Raw genomic sequence first — 17711 nt, 5'->3', positions numbered from 1 at the left:
GAAGCGCATCATTCCAGCCCGGCCGGGCATGAGGCCGGGTCAGGATGCCCAGGTCGCAGGAGGAAAAGGAGGAGCTGGACCCAGCGCCCGGAGAGAAGAAAAGGGGAAGACCACGGCCAGAGATCGAGGCTCGGCGGAGGCACCCGTCCGGAAGGCCGAAGAACGGGAGAGCCCAGAGCCAGCAAAGTCTCCCCGGGAGCCCGGGACAGACAGAGTGGACTAAGAGCGCGGGAGACGCCCGGAGCGCACTATGCGCGGGTTCCAGCCCGTCCAGCCGGTCTACATCGCCGGCCGGGTCACGTGGCCCCAGAGGGCGTGCGGCTGCCCGGGCGGGGGGGCGCGCGGGGCCGGGGGCCGCTGCGAGCCCGCGGCGGCCCTGAAGTTCCCTCCCTGCGCGCAGTGCTGGCCCCCGCGTGCGGGAGCCGCCCACTGCACCCCAGGGCCCGCCCCGCCGCGGGCCACCTGCCTGGTATATAGCGCGCCCCCGCAGGCCCCGTGCCACGTCGCTGGCCACGCCGCGGACACCCAAGACCGTGCGGCGCCCCCGAGCCAGTCCCCCGCCCCCTGCGCCGCTGCCCCGACGGGCGACCCCTGCGGGGGCTACTGCCTCAAGACCATGAAGAAGGAGGTGTGCTCCGTGGCCTTCCTCAAGGCAGTGTTCGCCGAGTTCCTGGCCACCCTCATCTTCGTCTTCTTTGGCCTCGGCTCGGCCCTCAAGTGGCCATCGGCGCTGCCCAGCGTCCTGCAGATCTCGCTGGCCTTCGGCCTGGCCATAGGTACCATGGCCCAGGCCCTGGGGCCCGTGAGCGGTGGCCACATGAACCCCGCCATCACCCTGGCCCTCCTAGTGGGTAACCAGATCTCCCTGCTCCGGGCGGTCTTCTACCTGGTGGCCCAGCTGGTGGGCGCCATTGCCGGGGCCGCAATCCTCTACGGGCTGGCACCATCCAACGCCCGAGGCAATCTGGCTGTCAACGCGGTGAGTGCCCAGGGGGCTGGCTGTGGGGCAGGGACCCTGGGGTGGGCTCTGGACCCGGCCCCCAAGCCCCATCTCTGGAATGGGTGGCACAGAGTAGACCAGCCAGCTCAAACCTTTGCCAAGAAGGTCATAGCATCCTGAGGCCAGGAAGATGAATCTCCGCGGTGGTGTGTGCTCTCAGCCGACTCCTCTGGTTCCTATCCGCCTCCTCTGCCTGCCCACCGGCCTCGTGCTGCCCCATCCCAGCCTCTGTCCGGGTGCCTACTGCCTGCCTTTTCTTACCCCAGAACTTCTCTCTTCTCCTGTCTTACCTCCAAGTTCTTCTGTCCTCCTGGGCACCTCATCGCTCTTGTGTGGTCCTCAGTGGAGTGGTCTCATGGAACCATCAGAGAGAGCTGGGTTGTGATCCTGGCTTTGGTGACCCCCAACCTCTCTGGGTTTTGTTTTTCTCCTTCTCATTACATGGAAATGGCCATGACCTCCACAGAGTAGGACTCGGGGTTATGTTTAGAAGCCAGGCTTGTGAACTCCCTAATGGGGTGCCCGTACATATGGTCTCTGATGAATATTGGTTTCGGCTCCTGGCCCCCTCCCCTTCCCCCCATCCCTGCCACCCCAGTTTCAGCCCCCTTGTCCCATGCAAACTGGGTTCATTAATCAAACACAGAGGAGGATTTTCTCGGCCATTGTCAAACCATGAGTCAGCCCCACCGGAGAGACGGGTTTGAGGTTTGGAACTGGCAGCGGGTCAGGCACGGGCAGGAGGCGGGCTTGGGGGGTGCAGTAAGCAAACTGGGCAGCTGCCCACAGGAGGGAGGGTAAATGCCAGCTTGTGGGGGTTGGGGCCTGGGTAGACCAGTGCTGGGCCAGTGTCCAGGAAGAGGTCCCCCAGCTTTGTCACTTGGGCCACAGCTTTGCGTTCCAAGCTGTGTGAGCACTGGCAAGTATATAGTCTCTCTGGCAAATGACCTCCCTGAAGTGACAGGGCTTGGCTTCCAGGCACTTGTGCTCTAGGAGTCCCTGGAGACCAACAGCCCCATCCCTACAGGTCCCTGGCCTTAGAGGCAGAAGAAGGCAGGGCTCCTAACACACCATCCCCTTGCAGCTCAACAACAACACGACCGCGGGCCAGGCTGTGGTGGCGGAAATGATTCTGACCTTCCAGCTGGCACTCTGCGTCTTCTCCTCCACTGACTCCCGCCGCACCAGCCCCGTGGGCTCCCCAGCCCTGTCCATTGGCCTGTCCGTCACACTGGGCCACCTAGTGGGGGTGAGCAAAGGCGCCATTTGGCCCCTCAGGGCAAATAATGGGGTCCTGGGGCAGCACCTTCTGGATCAGCGAGCCCCCAGTGAAGACCTAGAGTGGAGCTGCTATACTCTGGCCCAGACTCAATCCCCTCAAACCTTCTCCAGTCTGAGAAAATACGGGAGTGAGGGGGAGTTGGGATGGAGGCAGGAAACCAAGCCCAAGCTCAGGACAGAGAGGAAAGGAGGGATCCAGAGGGAACTATGAAGGGAAAGGTCACCAGTCTAGGGATCGGGAGACAGTCGGAGACCTGGCTGAGCCCCTGAACTGCTAGGGGACCCCAGGGGGGGTCCAGGCCTTGTGGGAGTGGACAGGCATGCTGCCCTCCTCACGGCCTCCTTCTCTCTGTTTAGATCTACTTCACGGGCTGCTCCATGAACCCGGCCCGATCTTTTGGTCCCGCAGTAATCATGAGTCGGTTCAGCTCCGCACACTGGGTAAGTCCGGACTTTCCCCTGTCTCCCTGGCAATGAGCACCTAGAAACCCAGCCTTAGCAGCTGACAGTTAACGGGACTTTCTGGATGATGGGGGCCCAGAGCTTGGGGGTGACCGGAGAGAGATGGGGATGTAGCCAGAGCAAGGGCAGGGGTAGATTTAGATGGCAGGGGATCCTGTTTGGGGGTCGGTAGGGCAGGGACTATGTGTGTCTGTCCCTGTAGGGAAGGGAAAGCATCTGTGCTCCAGTGTTGGTCTCTGAGGATTTGGTTTCCATCTTTCAGGGTGGTGGGGGACAGGGAGGTCCAAGTGTCTGTCCTCTCTGACATATTATTTATCTGTCCCTGTTAGGGACTGGGGAGAATCTTCCTTCCTGTGGGTCTGTCCCTCTGGACAATTTGTCTGTCATCTCCTTTGAGAGCTCATGGTCTCTCTCCAGAGTCTGTCTGTCTCCCTGTGTGGAAGGGAGAGGAGCTATGTTCATCTCTCTGAGGATCTCCATGTCTGTTCTCTCTGAAGGTTCATTTGTCTCTCTTTAGGGTGGGGTTGGTGGGCTTCCCAGGGGTGCTAGTGGTAAAGAACCTGCCTGCCAATGCAGGAGACATAAGAGACTGAGGATTCGATCCCTGGGTCGGGGAGATCCCCTGGAGGAGGACACGGCAAACCACTCCAGTATTCTTGCCTGCAGAATCCCATGGACAGAAAGAGAAGCCTGGCGGGCTGCAGTCCATACGGTCGCAAAGAGTTGAACGCGACTTGCAGCATGGCATAGTGGGGTTGGCGGGAGCCCTGTCCCTCTGGGGGATGTCCATCTTCTCTCAGGACCTGGGTATCAGTGTCCTTTGTCATTGGGGAGTGGGGTATCAGTCAATCTGTCCCTGCAAAAGGGCGAATACTTTCCTTCCGGAGGTGTGGGAGTGTCTACGTCTGTCTCCCCTGCGAGGCCCCTGGGTCTGTCCTCTGGAGGGAAGGTCTCGGCTCCAAGGCCTGGGCTCAGCTCTGCCGCTGCCCTGTCTCTGCCAGGTGTTCTGGGTGGGGCCCATCGTGGGGGCTGCCACGGCTGCCATCATCTACTTCTACCTGCTCTTCCCCCACTCTCTGAGCCTGAGTGATCGTGCGGCCATCCTCAAGGGCACGTATGAGCCTGACGAGGACTGGGAGGAGAACCGAGAGGAGCGGAAGAAGACCATGGAGCTGACCGCCCACTGACCAGCATCACACAGGGGTCAGCCTCTCAGCCCCTGAACCGCAGGGGAGAAGAGGAGACGTGCATGACAGCAAGGCCTCCTCCGCCCGCAGCTGGGTCCTCTGGGCTGGGGCGGAGGTGCTGCTCGCCAGGCTGTGCAGTAAAGAGTTGGAAGCAAGAACACAGGATGGGACTCTTGGGGTAGGGGGCCAGGGGCTGGGGGCTGATGGGGAAGGGACAGGAAGGTCAGACCTCAGGGGTGGTGAGCTCAGTGCAGGCTGCACCGGGGCCAGGCCAGGAAGGGGTGGCTTGGCAGTCTGCATTCCCTCCTTCTCCCCAGCCCCTCTTCAAGAGCCAGGAGGACCCCAGCCCCTGGGACGACAGGGGTTGACCCACCCCAGAGCTCCTTAGGTTCATTACATGCCACTTTATTTATTTCTGCTCAAGGATGCAGAGGGTAGGGTGCTGGTGTTTAAGGTGGGGGCTTCCCAATAAACCACTGACATTCATGTTTGGCCTGTCTTGCTCCAGAAGCCTCTCTCAGGATACTGTAGCTCCTTACCTTTCTTCTGCATCATCCCATAGCCCCTTCCACATTCTCCGCAATCCTCTGCAGAAAGACAGGGAAACTGAGGCCAGGAGAGGCTTAGAGAGTCAGAGAGGCGGGGTTGAGAGGGCAGAGAGACCAAATGTAGGAACAGAGCTGGAGGTCAGGAGGGGGCAGTGGGAACAGAGAAGGTCTCCACCAATCGGCCTGCCTGCTCACCCCTCCATCCTCAGCTATGTCAAGTCCTTGCCACTTGAGGAGGGCCTGGCACCAGAGTCAGGGTGTGCTTAGCAGGGTGGAGAAGTGAACCGGCCAGCAGCCCCTTGAGATGCCAAGGGGATGACCAGCCAGGTCCGTCATCGGGCCAGGAGACACAGTCCCGGACTCCACTCTTGGCCCCTTGAGGTTCCAGAAAGGTGCCACGTTGGGAGCCTGTACTCAGAGGGAGAAGCCCCCTGCCCCTACCCCTATTGGAAGCCATACCCGACCCACCTCTTTTCCGGGTCTGCCTCCACCAGCCAGGGTTCCCACCGTCTTCCCCTTGGCCTGCAGCTCTGCCCTTACTGCTCTTGTCCCCTTGCCACTGACATTCCTTAGGACACCTCCTTAAACTCACCAAGCCTCTGCCTCTTAAACTATAAAATGAGAATAAAAAAATGCTTCCCTCACAGGGTTGTTGTGGGGTCAGATTAAGGGAGGGAGTGAGATTCCTGGGACTGTGGGGAGAGGGGCAAATAAAGCTCAGGACACAGCTCTGCATCAGAGTTAGAGTCTGGCTTTGAGTTCAAGTCTGGTTGTACAACTCTGGATGACACAAGCTGTCCAAGTTTTAATTACTTCATCTGTAAAATGGGGATATTTGTACCCATTTCGTGGATTGTTGTGAAGATAAAATGAGACAATGGATAGAAAGGAAACACTTGTGCAGACATCTCAAATCAAGGGCTCGATTTGCTTGTGTGCAAAGAAACCAGCGTGTCCACAGCTGGGGCCTCAGCCACACCCCAGTTCTGGAGGGCCTCTGCTTTCCTGAGAGTGTTTAACCCAAGCTCCCACTTCTCCCTGGTATGGGAACCTCTCCTTGTGGTTTTCAGTTTTGCTCCAGAAGAGAAGGGGCCAGGAAGGCCAGGAGATGGACTGAAAAGGGATGGGAGAAGCTATTGACAGTGGCTGACAAGGGTCAGTCCCAGGGGATGTGGGGGGGGGGTGGGGGGGCGGGGCAGGGAATGCTACAGCCCTCCTCCAAACTTGGGTGGTGGATGTGTGAGAGCTCAGTTGCTTTAGTTATGTCTGACTCTTGGCAACCTCATGCACTGTAGCCCGAGAGGCTCCTCTGTTCATGGGATTCTCCAGGCAAAAATACTGGAATGGGTTGCCACGACCTCCTCCAAGGGATCTTCCTCACCCAGGGATGATTGAACCCACGTCTCCTGCATCTCCTGCATTGCAGGCAGATTCTTTACTGCTGAGCCACTGGAGAAGCCCAAACTTAGGTCTGAAGAAGTGAAGTGAAGTCACTCAGTTGTATCTGAATCTTTGCAACCCCATGGACTGTAGCCTATCAGGCTCCTCCGTCCATGAGATTTTCCAGGCAAGAGTACTGGAGTGGGGTGCTATTTTCTTCTCCAGGGGATCTTCCCGACTCAGGGATCGAACCTCGGTCTCCGGCATTATAGGCAGACGCTTTTACCGTCTGAGCCATCAGGGAAGTCTTGGGTCTAATATCTGTAAATGGGGGCTGCGGCCAGCCCTGCCCTGTCCTGCCTGCCGGGCAGCTTTATAGTTAACATCAAATGTCAGTGTGTGTGAAGCCACAGTGAAGGAGCACATCCGCCCCCGACAGCCGCCACCACCCCTGCCTCTATCCAAGAGCCCGGCGCAAGTGCCAGCTCTGACCAGCAGGGGGGGACCTCGTCCACCGAATCCACCGCTGCTGAGCCTCCTCTTCCCCCAAGTCCCGGGTCTGGGCTCCAGCCAGATAGAGCGCCGACGAGAGGGCAGCAGAAGTCTTCCAGGTCTGGGTCCTCTGGACCAGCCCGCCCCAGCCCACCCCACTGTCGGGGAGTGGGTACAGAAGAGAGGGGATTCCTTCCCCACTCACCCCCTCCTCTTTGCCCAGGGGTGGCCAGTTTCACCAGGTAGGAAGGTGGACACGGTGATAGGATGGAGAGATGGAGGAGGATCAGGGGTCAAGGCAGAGAATAGACAGTGTTGGCTGTCTAGATGAATGGACAGGAGGAGGGGTGACTGGGAGAGGGTCGGCTCTTTCAACCCCAATCTGTGGATCAGTATATCAGACCTCACCCTTTCACACGGCTCAGGTGAGGTACAGTCGTGACTGAGAGCCTGGCCTCTCCATCCAGCCCAGCAACTTGGTTCCTTTCTCGGACGGACCCCAAGGGAAGCAGGACGGGGTGAATGGTGGGTCGATGAGGGACAGACCTTCAGGGATGGGCGGGGCACCCCGTCCGAGGGAGTCCGCGGACTAGGTGCCACGCGCCCGGCTGTTTGGCCAGCAGAGGGCGCTGCGCCCCCTCCTGTTGGATCCTCTCCGAGCAGCTCGAGTCCAAGGCTGGCAGAGACCTGCGCACACACCGGCCAGCACACGCTAACCCCGCTCTACGCGGATCTCCGGTTGTACCCAGCGGGCTGCGTCTTCTCCGCGTAGACTTCTCGCTCCGCATGTGTGCGAAGCCACATCGCCTGTCCTCCATTCCTTCTCACAGGACCCCTGGTACTTTGGTACCTGGCTCCACGTGTTCTCTGAGGGGTACACGTGTGTGTCCTATCCCAGCACACACATGCTCAGTCACCCCCTCTGACCCTCTGCTCCACCTGAAGACAGAACCCAGACAAGCCTTCCTTCTCCGTAGGCTGCTTCCTCCCTTTCCCCTCCCCCTGTGTCCAGGGATGGCCAGTTTCCCCAGGTGGACATGGTGACATGATGGAGAGATGGAGGGATCTGAAAGAGACACGTGCACCCCAATGTTCATCGCAGCACTGTTTATAATAGCCAGGACATGGAAGCAACCTAGATGCCCATCAGCAGATGAATGGATAAGGAAGCTGTGGTACATATACACCATGGAATATTACTCAGCCATTAAAAAGAATTCATTTGAACCAGTTCTAATGAGATGGATGAAACTGGAGCCCATTATACAGAGTGAAGTAAGCCAGAAAGATAAAGAACATTACAGCATACTAACACATATATATGGAATTTAGAAAGATAGTAAAGACAACCCTATATGCAAAACAGAAAAAGAGACACAGAAGTACAGAACAGACTTTTGAACTCTGTGGGAGAAGATGAGGGTGGGATGTTGCGAAAGAACAGCATGTATATTATCTATGGTGAAACAGGTCACCAGCCCAGGTGGGATGCATGAGACAAGTGCTCGGGCCTGGTGCACTGGGAAGACCCAGAGGAATCGGGTGGAGAGGGAGGTGGGAGGGGGGATCGGGATGGGGAATACGTGTAAATCTATTGCTGGTTCGTGTCAATGTATGACAAAACCCACTGAAAAAATAAATTAATTAATTAATTTAAAAAATTTAAAAAAAAAAAGAGAGAGAGATGGAGGGCTAGGGGTCAAGGCAGAGAATGGGCACAGGGTTGACTGTCTAGATGGATGGACAAGAGGAGGGGTTGCTGGGAGGGTCGGCTCTCTTAGCCACCCTCTGAGCCTCCGCTTCCTCTTTCCAGGTTTTAGTGCAGTGGGTGAGGGGATACAAGGGAGATGACCTTGAATCCTTCCCTTTCTGTCATGCTTATTGTTCCTTCTCATCATCTCCCCATCACCCCTCCTCCTTTCTCTCCTTCTTGCTCCCCCATCCCTTCCCAGCCCTGGGATAGGACCTTAGTCAGTACTCACGCTGCCCCAAGTGGAGTTGCACATACACACACACACACACACACACACACACCTGCTCGTACGCGGAGATGCCTACCCTGGCAGTCTAGGGAGCCCAGAGACAGGCCTCTGAAGAGTGAGAGCTCACAGCTACCTGACGGGCAGCTGTAGACAGCCAGGTGTGGGGCTTGACAAAAACTCTTGGAGCGTGAGTGACCTCAAAAGCATGCCGCTAGGGCCCTGGAAGGCTAGGTCCAGGGACATGCTGGCTACAGCAAGTTCTGGCCGATGTCCACCTGTCCTGGACAGGTGAAGGACCAAGTTCCAGGCCAGGCAGGATCCCAGGAGACGCTGCTCCATGTCAGCAGGAGACCAGGGCCACCACCCACTGAAGGCTCTCAACCCCGGGACCCAGAGCAGGCGCCTCAGGTGCTGTTTGTCCTGGACAATTTCTAACCCAGCATGGTCTTCACAGCTCTCACTGGAGTGGGAAGGGAGGTGACAATCCTAATAATTACCATTTTCTGACTTTCTCCAAGGCATCGGCACATTCACTCCTAACAACATATTAGGGAGGTGGGAACTAACATCTCCACTTTTTTTTTGGCCCGGAGGCGCAGCTTGCAGGATCTTAGCTCCCCAACCAGGGACTGAAACCTGGCCCCTGGCAGTGAAAACTCAGAATGCTAACCACTGAACCACCAGGGAATTCCCATCATCTCCACTTTAAAAGTGGCGAAGCTGAGGTGACAGCAGTTAAACACTGGTCAGGGATGCAGAGCACACGGCAGTATTCAAATGCTTTCTCTTTCTTCTCAAAGGTTCTCAGTAGACAGGCATTACTGCTATTTGGTGCCTGTGTACAGGTGCAGAAATTGAGGCCAGGTAATATGCAGGGACTGGGGAGTGTCTGTCCTCAGGCCCTCTATGACCCTGTCTGAGGGGAGCAAAGGAGGAAGATGCCCTTGAAATTCGCTGGGACAGCCCCGAGGCAGGGAATTCCCCCCACCCCTCCGTGCCGGGGACTAATGTCACTCACACTGTCCCCGCAGCCACATTCCTTCAGTCTTGAGTGTTTCTTGAAAGATTCCTTCATGCCACGCAAGCCTGGGAGTCTGCACAGGAACAGTGGCAGCACCAAGGAGGTCAAAGCCAGAAGTAGCCACTAGTTACCCAAGCCCATCTTCTCTATGAAGTTTGCCCTGACTCTGCTGGAGGGGGGAAATTAGGGCAGGCTTCATAGAGGAATTGAACTTGAGCAAAGTCTTGAAAGAAAACCAAAGAAGAAAGGCATTCCAAACCCAGAGTCTCCACTACTCGGTGATTACCCAGGCACGTTACAAAGAGCCAGCCAGGAAGAGGGAGAAGTGAAAATCACAGATGAGGCTGGGAATGGCCAAGAGAGATCCCCAGTCACTCAAAGGGAGCCAGGAACCCAAGGAGGGGCCCCGACTCAAACCCAGGAGAAGGGCTGCCTCTTCTTCAGGACCAGAGGGAAGCTGGCAAGGGCATAGGGGGCTGCAGGTGAGCTTGCAGCTGCAGGGGCAGGGGACGGGGGAGGATATGCGAAGACTTGCCAGCTGGTTTCACTTTCTAGGTATGACAAGAGGCAAATCGATCTGCTGGAAGAAAGCCAGAGCAAGGTAGGGTACTCAAAGAGAGTAGGGAAGATTTGAAGTAGGGCTTAGAAGAATAGGGAGAGAGCTGCCTGGGGACAGTGTGGTGTATGGATTACTGAGACCCCCTACTGAGGCCAGAGACCATGGGCTTGTCAAGGCATCAGTCTCATGGCTGGGCGAGTTTCTCCAGCAGTGCTCAGCAGCACAGATGGGAGCAGAAGGGTGTGGAGGAGAATGTGCATGGAGGGAAACAGTGGGGGGCAGGGAGGGCAGGGTGCAGAGAATGGGGAGCTGGGACAGAGGACACTGCAAGGTGAGATGCCAGGGGATCTGGCTGGACAGGGTAGAGTCAAGTCAGGAGGTGGGATGAACAGAAAGGGGAGGGGGGAGGGATGTAGCTGGAATTGAAGTGGGGGAGGGTGGATGGACAGAGCCTGTGGTCAGAGTTGGGATATTTCACTTGAAGATTTCAGAAGGCCTGTCCCAGGTAAGGACAGGTATAATAAGGCTGTAAGGCGAGCTGGCTGGAATGAAGCAGACATGAAAGCCACCTGCCTCCAGGAGGTCAGGAAACTTATTCACTCATGCATTCATCCAGCAAATATTTATTGAGCACCTACTGCAGGACTGAGCCAATCCCCATGCAAGAGGTTACATGCAGGGATGAACAAAACTTGGTTCATTCCCCCCTAAGGGGCTCACCGCCTCACTGGGGCGATACATTAACACCATGACAACACCTCATGGTGACTGTAGTGTAAATGGCCAGGTGTGGTGAGGAGTCCTCACCCAGGAAAGGGGGAGGTGATGTCAATGCTGAGCCTTAGGAATAGGTTGTTGTTGTTGTTCAGTCGCCTAGTCGTGTCTGACTCTTTGCGACCTCATGGACTGCAGCATGCCAGGCCTCCCTGTCCTTCACCATCTCCCGGAGTTGCCCCAATTTCATGTTCATTGCTTCGGTGATGCTGTCCAGCTATCTCATCCCCTGATGCCCTCTTCTCCTTCTGCCCTCAATCTTTCCCAGCATCAGGGACTTTTCCAATGGATCGTCTGTTTTCATCAGAAATCAATCAGGGCTCCCCCAAACAAAGGATGTGGGGTGGGCTTTCCAGGGAGAGGAGAGAGTATCCCCTAAGGGGAGACCGGCATAAAGTATTTTAGAACCACTGGCCATTTGGTGAGGCCAGAGGGCAAAGGACAAGGCAGGAAGTGGGGAGAGGTGAGGCAGGAGAAGCAGGGTCCCAGAGGACCGTGGAGGCCAGGCACGGAGCTCACAGAGGCGACCAGAGGCTTTGAAGGGATTTTAGCGGGGAGCAGCAGGATCAGATTTGCATTTTAGAAAGATCACTCAGGCTGCAGTGTGGATAATTGATTGGAGCAGAGCAAGGGAGACGACAGAGAGAATGGTTGGAGGCTGCAGGGCAGCAGGGGTGGCAAGAAGAGGGCAGTGTCAGGAAATACTTGGGATTCAGCATCAGTAGGACTTGAGGCCATGGCTGGATGGGGGCAGGAAGGTGAGGTCAAGGATGCTTCGCAGGTGCCTCCAACTGAGCTGGGGACAACAGAAGGAGTGCATTCAGGGGGCCTGGGGAGAAAAGAGGATCTCATCGTGAGACACGTCACATTTGGGGAGCCTGCGGACACCAGGGGACACTTACTGGGCAGGGACACACGGCTCCGGCCGCAGCCCGGGCACTCTGATATGGGTAACAGGTGACGAGTGTAATATTTTAGCAGCTTGGCAGGTTCTTCTTAGGGACAAAACACTGCTGTTGGAGAAAATAGCTTGGTATATTGCTGGGGGTTAAAGGGCAGAGCCTAGGTGTGGGTAAACTAGGGCCAGCACAGTCACAAGAGTGGTAAGCTGCCCTGTGAAGAGGCAGAAGAGGGTGAAGTCAGTGGAAACTCCAGACTGGTGGGCAGCAGAAGTACCCACTGCCACAGGTGTGACCAAGTAGCTGTAGAACAACCCCCCCCCCACCTGCCCCTCTGCACCCCCGCAGGCACACGTCCTCAGTGAAGCTGACCCCATTCACATCAGCTTTCAGAGAGTGGTGTTCTAGGTAGAAATGGAGGACAGAGCTTCCTTCACATCTGGGTTTATGGGGTGCAGAATAGTGTGAGCCCATTTGGAGGCCAAGTCTGCAGGCAAAGAGGGCCAGGAGACTAGGAGCCTGGGGGCGGGGGGCGCACAGGGCCCGCTGACATAGGCCTTGGACTTGGGGATCTGAGTGATCTCGTTCTAAGCTGACATCATGGATGGGAGCGTCCTAGAGTCACCTGCGGCCCCTAGACTGGGTGTCGGCCAGCAGCAGACTTAGGCCTGTCCAGCTTGGAAAACTCCTGGGGGATTCCGGTTCAGTGCCCAAGGACAGCCCCCCTCCTTGGCTGTCATGTGAGTTTAGGGTGGGGCAGGCATGTGGCCACCCCCACACCTCCCACCCCACCCCCAGACACACATAACCCTGTCAACCTGCCCCCTGCCAGTCTGGCCAGCCTGGTCCTTGAAGCAGCAGCACCGTGAAGGAGCCGCAGGCTGGGGCTGGAGCAGCTGGAGGCAGAGACCAGAAGAGGAACATAGACCTGGGAGCAAAGGCGCCAAGGCTTGGGCGCGATGGAGTCAGGCCGGTGCAGCTTGGCCAAGATGCTGGTGTGCCGGCTCTGGATGACCATCAGCAAGGCTCTGTTTGCCGAGTTCCTGGCCACAGCGCTGTACGTGTTCTTTGGCGTGGGCTCGGCTCTGAGATGGCCCCTGGCGCTTCCCTCTGTGCTGCAGATCGCCATCACCTTCAACCTGGCCACGGCCGTGATCGTGCAGATCACCTGGAAGGCCAGCGGGGCCCACGTCAACCCTGCCGTGACGCTGGCCTTCCTCGTGGGCTCCCAGATCTCCCTGCCCCGGGCTGTGGCCTATGTGGCTGCCCAGCTGGCAGGGGCCACGGCGGGAGCTGCTCTGCTTTACGGGGTCACGCCTGGGGACATCCGAGAAAACTTTGGGGTCAATATGGTAGGTGCAGGGAGGGGGAGGCGCAGGTATATACAGGTGGTAAGTGGGGAGGGCCAGGCCAGGGCAGAGGGGATATAGCAGAGCACGTGCTCCACACCTGCTCTGAGAACGTAGGACTCTGGGGAAAGACCATGGCCTTAGTGCAGGCAGAGCAGGAAGGAGACTGTGGTGTGAGGAACAGTGGGGAAAGGGGGGACGGGAAGAAGCCACAGTAAGGGCCAGGAGTGGGAGGAGGACCAGGCACTTCAGGGTTGGAGCAGCCGGGGAGAGGTGTGGGGGCAGCAGGGGGACCCTGCACCTACTTCACCTCCCCGGTCCACACCCCCTCCCCACCCCCCACCCGTTTCCTCCTGTTCCTCCTCCCCAGCACTCTGCGTCTGTCTCACCTCCCCAGATTTCTCTAATCACCGGTGTTCCACCTACGTCCCCGAGTCCCCACCTTCCACTCCTACGCACTGCCCCTCCCAGGCAGCCCACGGGCGAGCATCGTGCAACACAGCTTCTCCAGCCTTCTCTCCTCCACCAGCCCTGGGCCCCCACCTCCCCCTGGACCGTGGCCCCGACCACCCTATGGAGTGGGTGGGGTGCTGCTCACTCCCGCAGGGAGTAAGTGTCCGTGTGGGCTCACTTCAGGGCTTACCTGAACCCCAGTGCACCGCTCTCCCCAGCCCATTAGCTCCTTAAGTCCTGGGGCTGACGGTGGCAAGGTGTCGCACCCCTTACCGTGAGGAACGAGGGCCCAGGGCTCACCATCCCCGGGCAGAGTCCGCTGGCTCCAGCGTAACCCACCCCCGACCCGCCCGCTCTGCACAGGTCCGGAGCAGTGCCTCGACCGGCCAGGCGGTGGCGGTAGAGCTCATCTTGACCCTCCAGCTCGTGCTCTGCGTTTTCGCCTCCACCGACAGCCGTCAGACCACGGGCTCCCCCGCAGCCACAATTGGAGCCTCGGTGGCAGTGGGCCACCTCATCGGGGTAAGGGGCACAGGGGACACCTGCCTGTGTACCCACTGGCCCCTCCCTGGGGAGGTGGCAGGGGCCCTGGGGGCCAGGAAGTGTCCCTCCCCAAACTTCTCATGCCTTGGAACCAAGGCTATGCCCCATCTCAGGCCCAGGGTAGGGCGACCCAGAGCCCCAGTCTGGGGCTGGGGCTTGAGCGGGGGTGAAGGGGACTGTCCTCTCCCAGGCCTGCCTTCAGGCTGCTCACGCCCTGCCCTGCACTCACTTCCCAGTTCTATTTCACCGGCTGCTCCATGAACCCAGCCCGCTCCTTTGGTTCCGCCATCATCGTGGGGAAGTTTGAAGTCCACTGGGTGAGACCCTCTGCCGGCAGCCAGGGGAGGGGCGAGGCCCCAATGCCCATAGGGACTTTCACCAGCAGGGGGGCCCCAGACACTGGGGGAGACAAGGCTCCCTGCCACGGAGCATCTTCACTCCCAGGGGAGGTTTCCCTAAGCTCAGAAGACCAGGGCCAGCATCCTTTCTTGCCCGCCTCAAGAAGTTGGGGGCACCCAGTAGACTGGTGAGAAGTGGGCCAGGGCCGGCGCGGCAGCCTTGGCCCAGGCCTCAAGTCCTGGCTGCTTCCTTATTCACTTCCTCCAGCTGGACCAGTTTCCAAACTTGGATAGAGAAAAAGACAAACAGAAATAGACACACAAACACAGCAGCAGGGACAGGAGGAGCACTAGCCAGGGTTCTGGGCTGGAACGGGGGAGGTGAGAGGAGGGAGGCAGGGGTGGTGGGGGCCTGACCCGGCCCCAGGGAGGTGAGGTCCCTTCACCTGCAGAGACTCAGGGTTGGGGTTCCTGGGGGCGGGGGGGGGGCTCGGGCAATGGACAAGACTTGTGCTTCTCGAATTTGCCACCTTGTAGAAAGCTCCAGGGCTCCCAGGAGACCAAGTCAACACTGGAAAGCAGGCGGAATCCCAGAGACGCCCTGTGGTCTTGACAGCTCACGAGCAGGGCATCTGCTTTTGCCTCCTCAGATCTTCTGGGTGGGACCCTTGACGGGAGCCGTCCTGGCTTCGCTGATCTACAACTTCATCCTGTTCCCTGACACCAAGACCCTGGCCCAGCGACTGGCCATCCTCACGGGCAGTGCAGAAATGGAGAAAACAGAAGGGGAGGAACCCCAGAAAAAAGAAACCCAGTCCAACTCAGAGGACACTGAGATGGAGAGTGTGTGTCAGGTGGCATAGAGCTTGGCCTCTGACCTCAAGCTTCTGAAAAGAGCCCTGAAAGTGGACAGCATGCTTTGTATAACTAGATTTCAGATTTTCCTGGGGAGATGGGGGGCTCGCGAGGTGGGGTGGGAAGGCTTGGCCCCTTGACCTAACAGGGTGGGCGGAGGATCCCCAGCATTACATTTCTAGAAGGAACCTGGGAAGCAAATCTGGTCTTTCCTCCTCTCCCATCACTTTTAATGGGGCTGAGCAGAGGGAGGCAGGGGAATTCATCACCATTCTCCCTCTCACCTGTCTGGACCCCAGGCAGGACCCTGGGCTTCCAGGTCCCCATGTCTTGGAGAAAAAGGAATCTGAGCCCAAACAGGATCTCTGCTCAGAGGCTGTGGGGACCTCTGGGAACCCTAACTTCTCACCCCACTGTTGGAAGGAGGATCCAGACTTCCCAGAAGAATCTGGTCTTAGGCCAGCCTCTGAGCTCCAAGGAGGGATGTCTCTGCCCTTGGATGTGGATGGGGGATGTGGCTCCCCCTCAGACTGGGGGCTTCCTGAGGCCAGATTGTCCCCTCCCAATAGATCTTCATTCCTTACTCCTCCAAATGAGGAATCAGCAGAGGGCCCCTCCCTTGGGAAGAGCTGGCACAGAGAGAAACCTTTTCTCCAGCTAGTGGAGGGGCAGGATACAGGCGTGGGAGGTTCAGCCCAGACAGGCCTTTCTCCCCAGGTGTTCTCCTGCCTTCCACTCCAGCCGTATCCACAGAAGCAATCCTGAGGGGGAAAGGTCCCGTTGCAGCACTGAGTCCGTGACCTAGGCCTGAAGAAGCCATCTCCAGACATATCTCAGCTCTGCCGGGATCTCCCATAAGCTGTTGAATATGCCCCAAGGATGGTGGGAAGTCAGGAATAACCCAGGAAACCAACATTTGCAATTCAGTGCCTCTGAAGGACTACCAGAGGCTCACCTAGTTTGTTAATATTTACAAGCTGCTATAAATCTACTCTGCCTATGACCTGGGATCCTGTCTGGATCTCAGCTTCCTCAGCTGTAAAATGGGCTGTAAAATCTCCCCCCAAGATTGATGTTAAACAAGAGGTTGGAAAATGTTTTTGCAAGTTAAAATGATAGAATAGAAAAACAAATCCAATAAATGGTGATTATTGTTGCTGTTACTGTAATTATTGGGTTTGAATACAACTGCTGTGGATAACGGGAGGAAGGAGAGGGATGACTGAGAGGGAGGGAAAAGTGAGTAGGCTTTTCTCATTTCATCTGCTCTGCTTTACCCAAGGCCCTGCCTTCTTCTCTCCTGGACCTACTGACCTGGGAGCTTTGTGAGTGTGTGTGGAGAGGGTGAGGGGGGAACAGGAGTCAGGTTGGGGAGGGACCCTGGAATGAAGAGACAAGCCAGGAAAAGTCAATTTTTCTCATCTCTATGGCGCCCATCACTATGGTACCCTGCACTACAGCAGTCAAAAGCAGGAAAAACATAGGTCCTTTCCCATGATGTCTCTAAAGGGACTAGAGATAGGGGAGGGGCTGCCAGTCTCCCAAGGACAGGGCCACAGAGCCCATTCTGTGACAATGCAGTGGCTGAGTCCTAAGAGCTAGTGGCCACAGCAGCTCTGTTCTGTAATACGGTCAGTGCAGAGAACCACTCACATATCTCCAAGCTGGGCCCCACTCATTCATCTTCACAATCTCTCAGAGCCCAGGGCCTCCTGTGCCCTTTATAAGCAGGGACAGCTGGGCATGCATGTGTGTGTGTGTGTGTGCGCGTGTGCACGCGCGCATGTGTGCGACTGACTTGCTAAAGGTCACCCAGCTCAGTACCACAGCCCCCCCAAGGTCTCCACAGCTCCCAGCTTAGAATTTTCCAAGACAGAGCTCCAGGGGGGCTTATACAAGCAGCAGCCAAAGAAAGGAAGGAAGCAGGAACTAGAAGGTTGAAGAGGGCAGGGGGGTGGAGCTCCTGCAGCAAGCTCTTAAGCTCCTAGACAAATTATCTCCACATCCCTGAGAGCCAAGCACGCAGTGGGTGCTCAATAAAAGTTTGATGAATGAATGACTGAGGCTGGGCGGCTGGGGAGGGAGGGGAGGTGGTAATTGATCAAGAGAACTCGGGAGTCACTGCTCCAAATAAGCCAAGAAGACAGCAGCTGAGAAGCCTATACTGGAAGGCTGGGGGAGCTGGGGAGAGGGTGCACAGGCTCCTGCCCCTACCCTAGAGCAGAGCATGGAACCTCTGTCCCAGGAACTTCCTGGCCAAGAGGACAAGGGCGATTGCCCGAAGAGAAAGCTGGGGGCTATTTTCTCAAATAGTTCTATAAAGCTGTGTGCTCTGTCAGAATAGACTAGAGCAAGAGACAAGCTTCATGAGAAGTGAGGAATTAGGTTAGAATCTGAAGAGCATCCAAAGTTAGACACAGGAATGAGTAACCAAAGGTTAGCTTCTCCTTCTCTGGAGCCCTTTAATAGGACAGCCGGCCATCTGCTCGGATGTGGGAAGGGCTGGCCTTTGGGGAGCCAAATTTCAGTGGCTCCAGCCAGGGTCTTGGCTTCACAGGCACAACCGGAGCCTGGATGGGGGGGTGGGG

At 57.3% G+C, this 17711-nt stretch overlaps 3 protein-coding genes across 4 annotated transcripts in view; all 3 read left to right on the top strand.

Annotated features, from left to right (window-relative positions):
* The window catches only part of LOC122682197 (tubulin alpha-1C chain-like), a 1110822-nt gene that overhangs the window by 632027 nt on the left and 461084 nt on the right, over positions 1 to 17711 (top strand). The gene's annotated exons all lie outside the window — the stretch shown is intronic.
* Positions 340 to 5122, top strand: AQP5 (aquaporin 5). Its single transcript, XM_043885096.1, has 4 exons — positions 340 to 979; positions 2085 to 2249; positions 2639 to 2722; positions 3745 to 5122. Exons 1-4 carry the CDS (start codon positions 617 to 619, stop codon positions 3928 to 3930), a joined length of 798 nt encoding a protein of 265 aa, XP_043741031.1. The 5' UTR covers positions 340 to 616; the 3' UTR covers positions 3931 to 5122.
* AQP6 (aquaporin 6) lies at positions 12452 to 15361 on the top strand. 2 transcript variants are annotated; one of them, XM_043885157.1, is made up of 4 exons: positions 12452 to 12937; positions 13751 to 13909; positions 14167 to 14247; positions 14919 to 15361. In XM_043885157.1, the coding sequence occupies exons 1-4, from the start codon at positions 12545 to 12547 to the stop codon at positions 15129 to 15131; spliced, it is 846 nt and encodes a 281-aa protein (XP_043741092.1). In that variant the 5' UTR covers positions 12452 to 12544; the 3' UTR covers positions 15132 to 15361. The 2 variants fall into 2 exon arrangements, with proteins under 2 accessions (XP_043741092.1, XP_043741097.1); XM_043885162.1 differs by having other exon boundaries at positions 14806 to 14975.

This window comes from Cervus elaphus, chromosome 3, assembly GCF_910594005.1.
Source record: "Cervus elaphus chromosome 3, mCerEla1.1, whole genome shotgun sequence".
Taxonomy (NCBI): Eukaryota; Metazoa; Chordata; class Mammalia; order Artiodactyla; family Cervidae; genus Cervus; species Cervus elaphus.
Note: the sequence above shows the minus strand (reverse complement) of the source record. Positions and strands in the feature narration are given on the sequence as shown.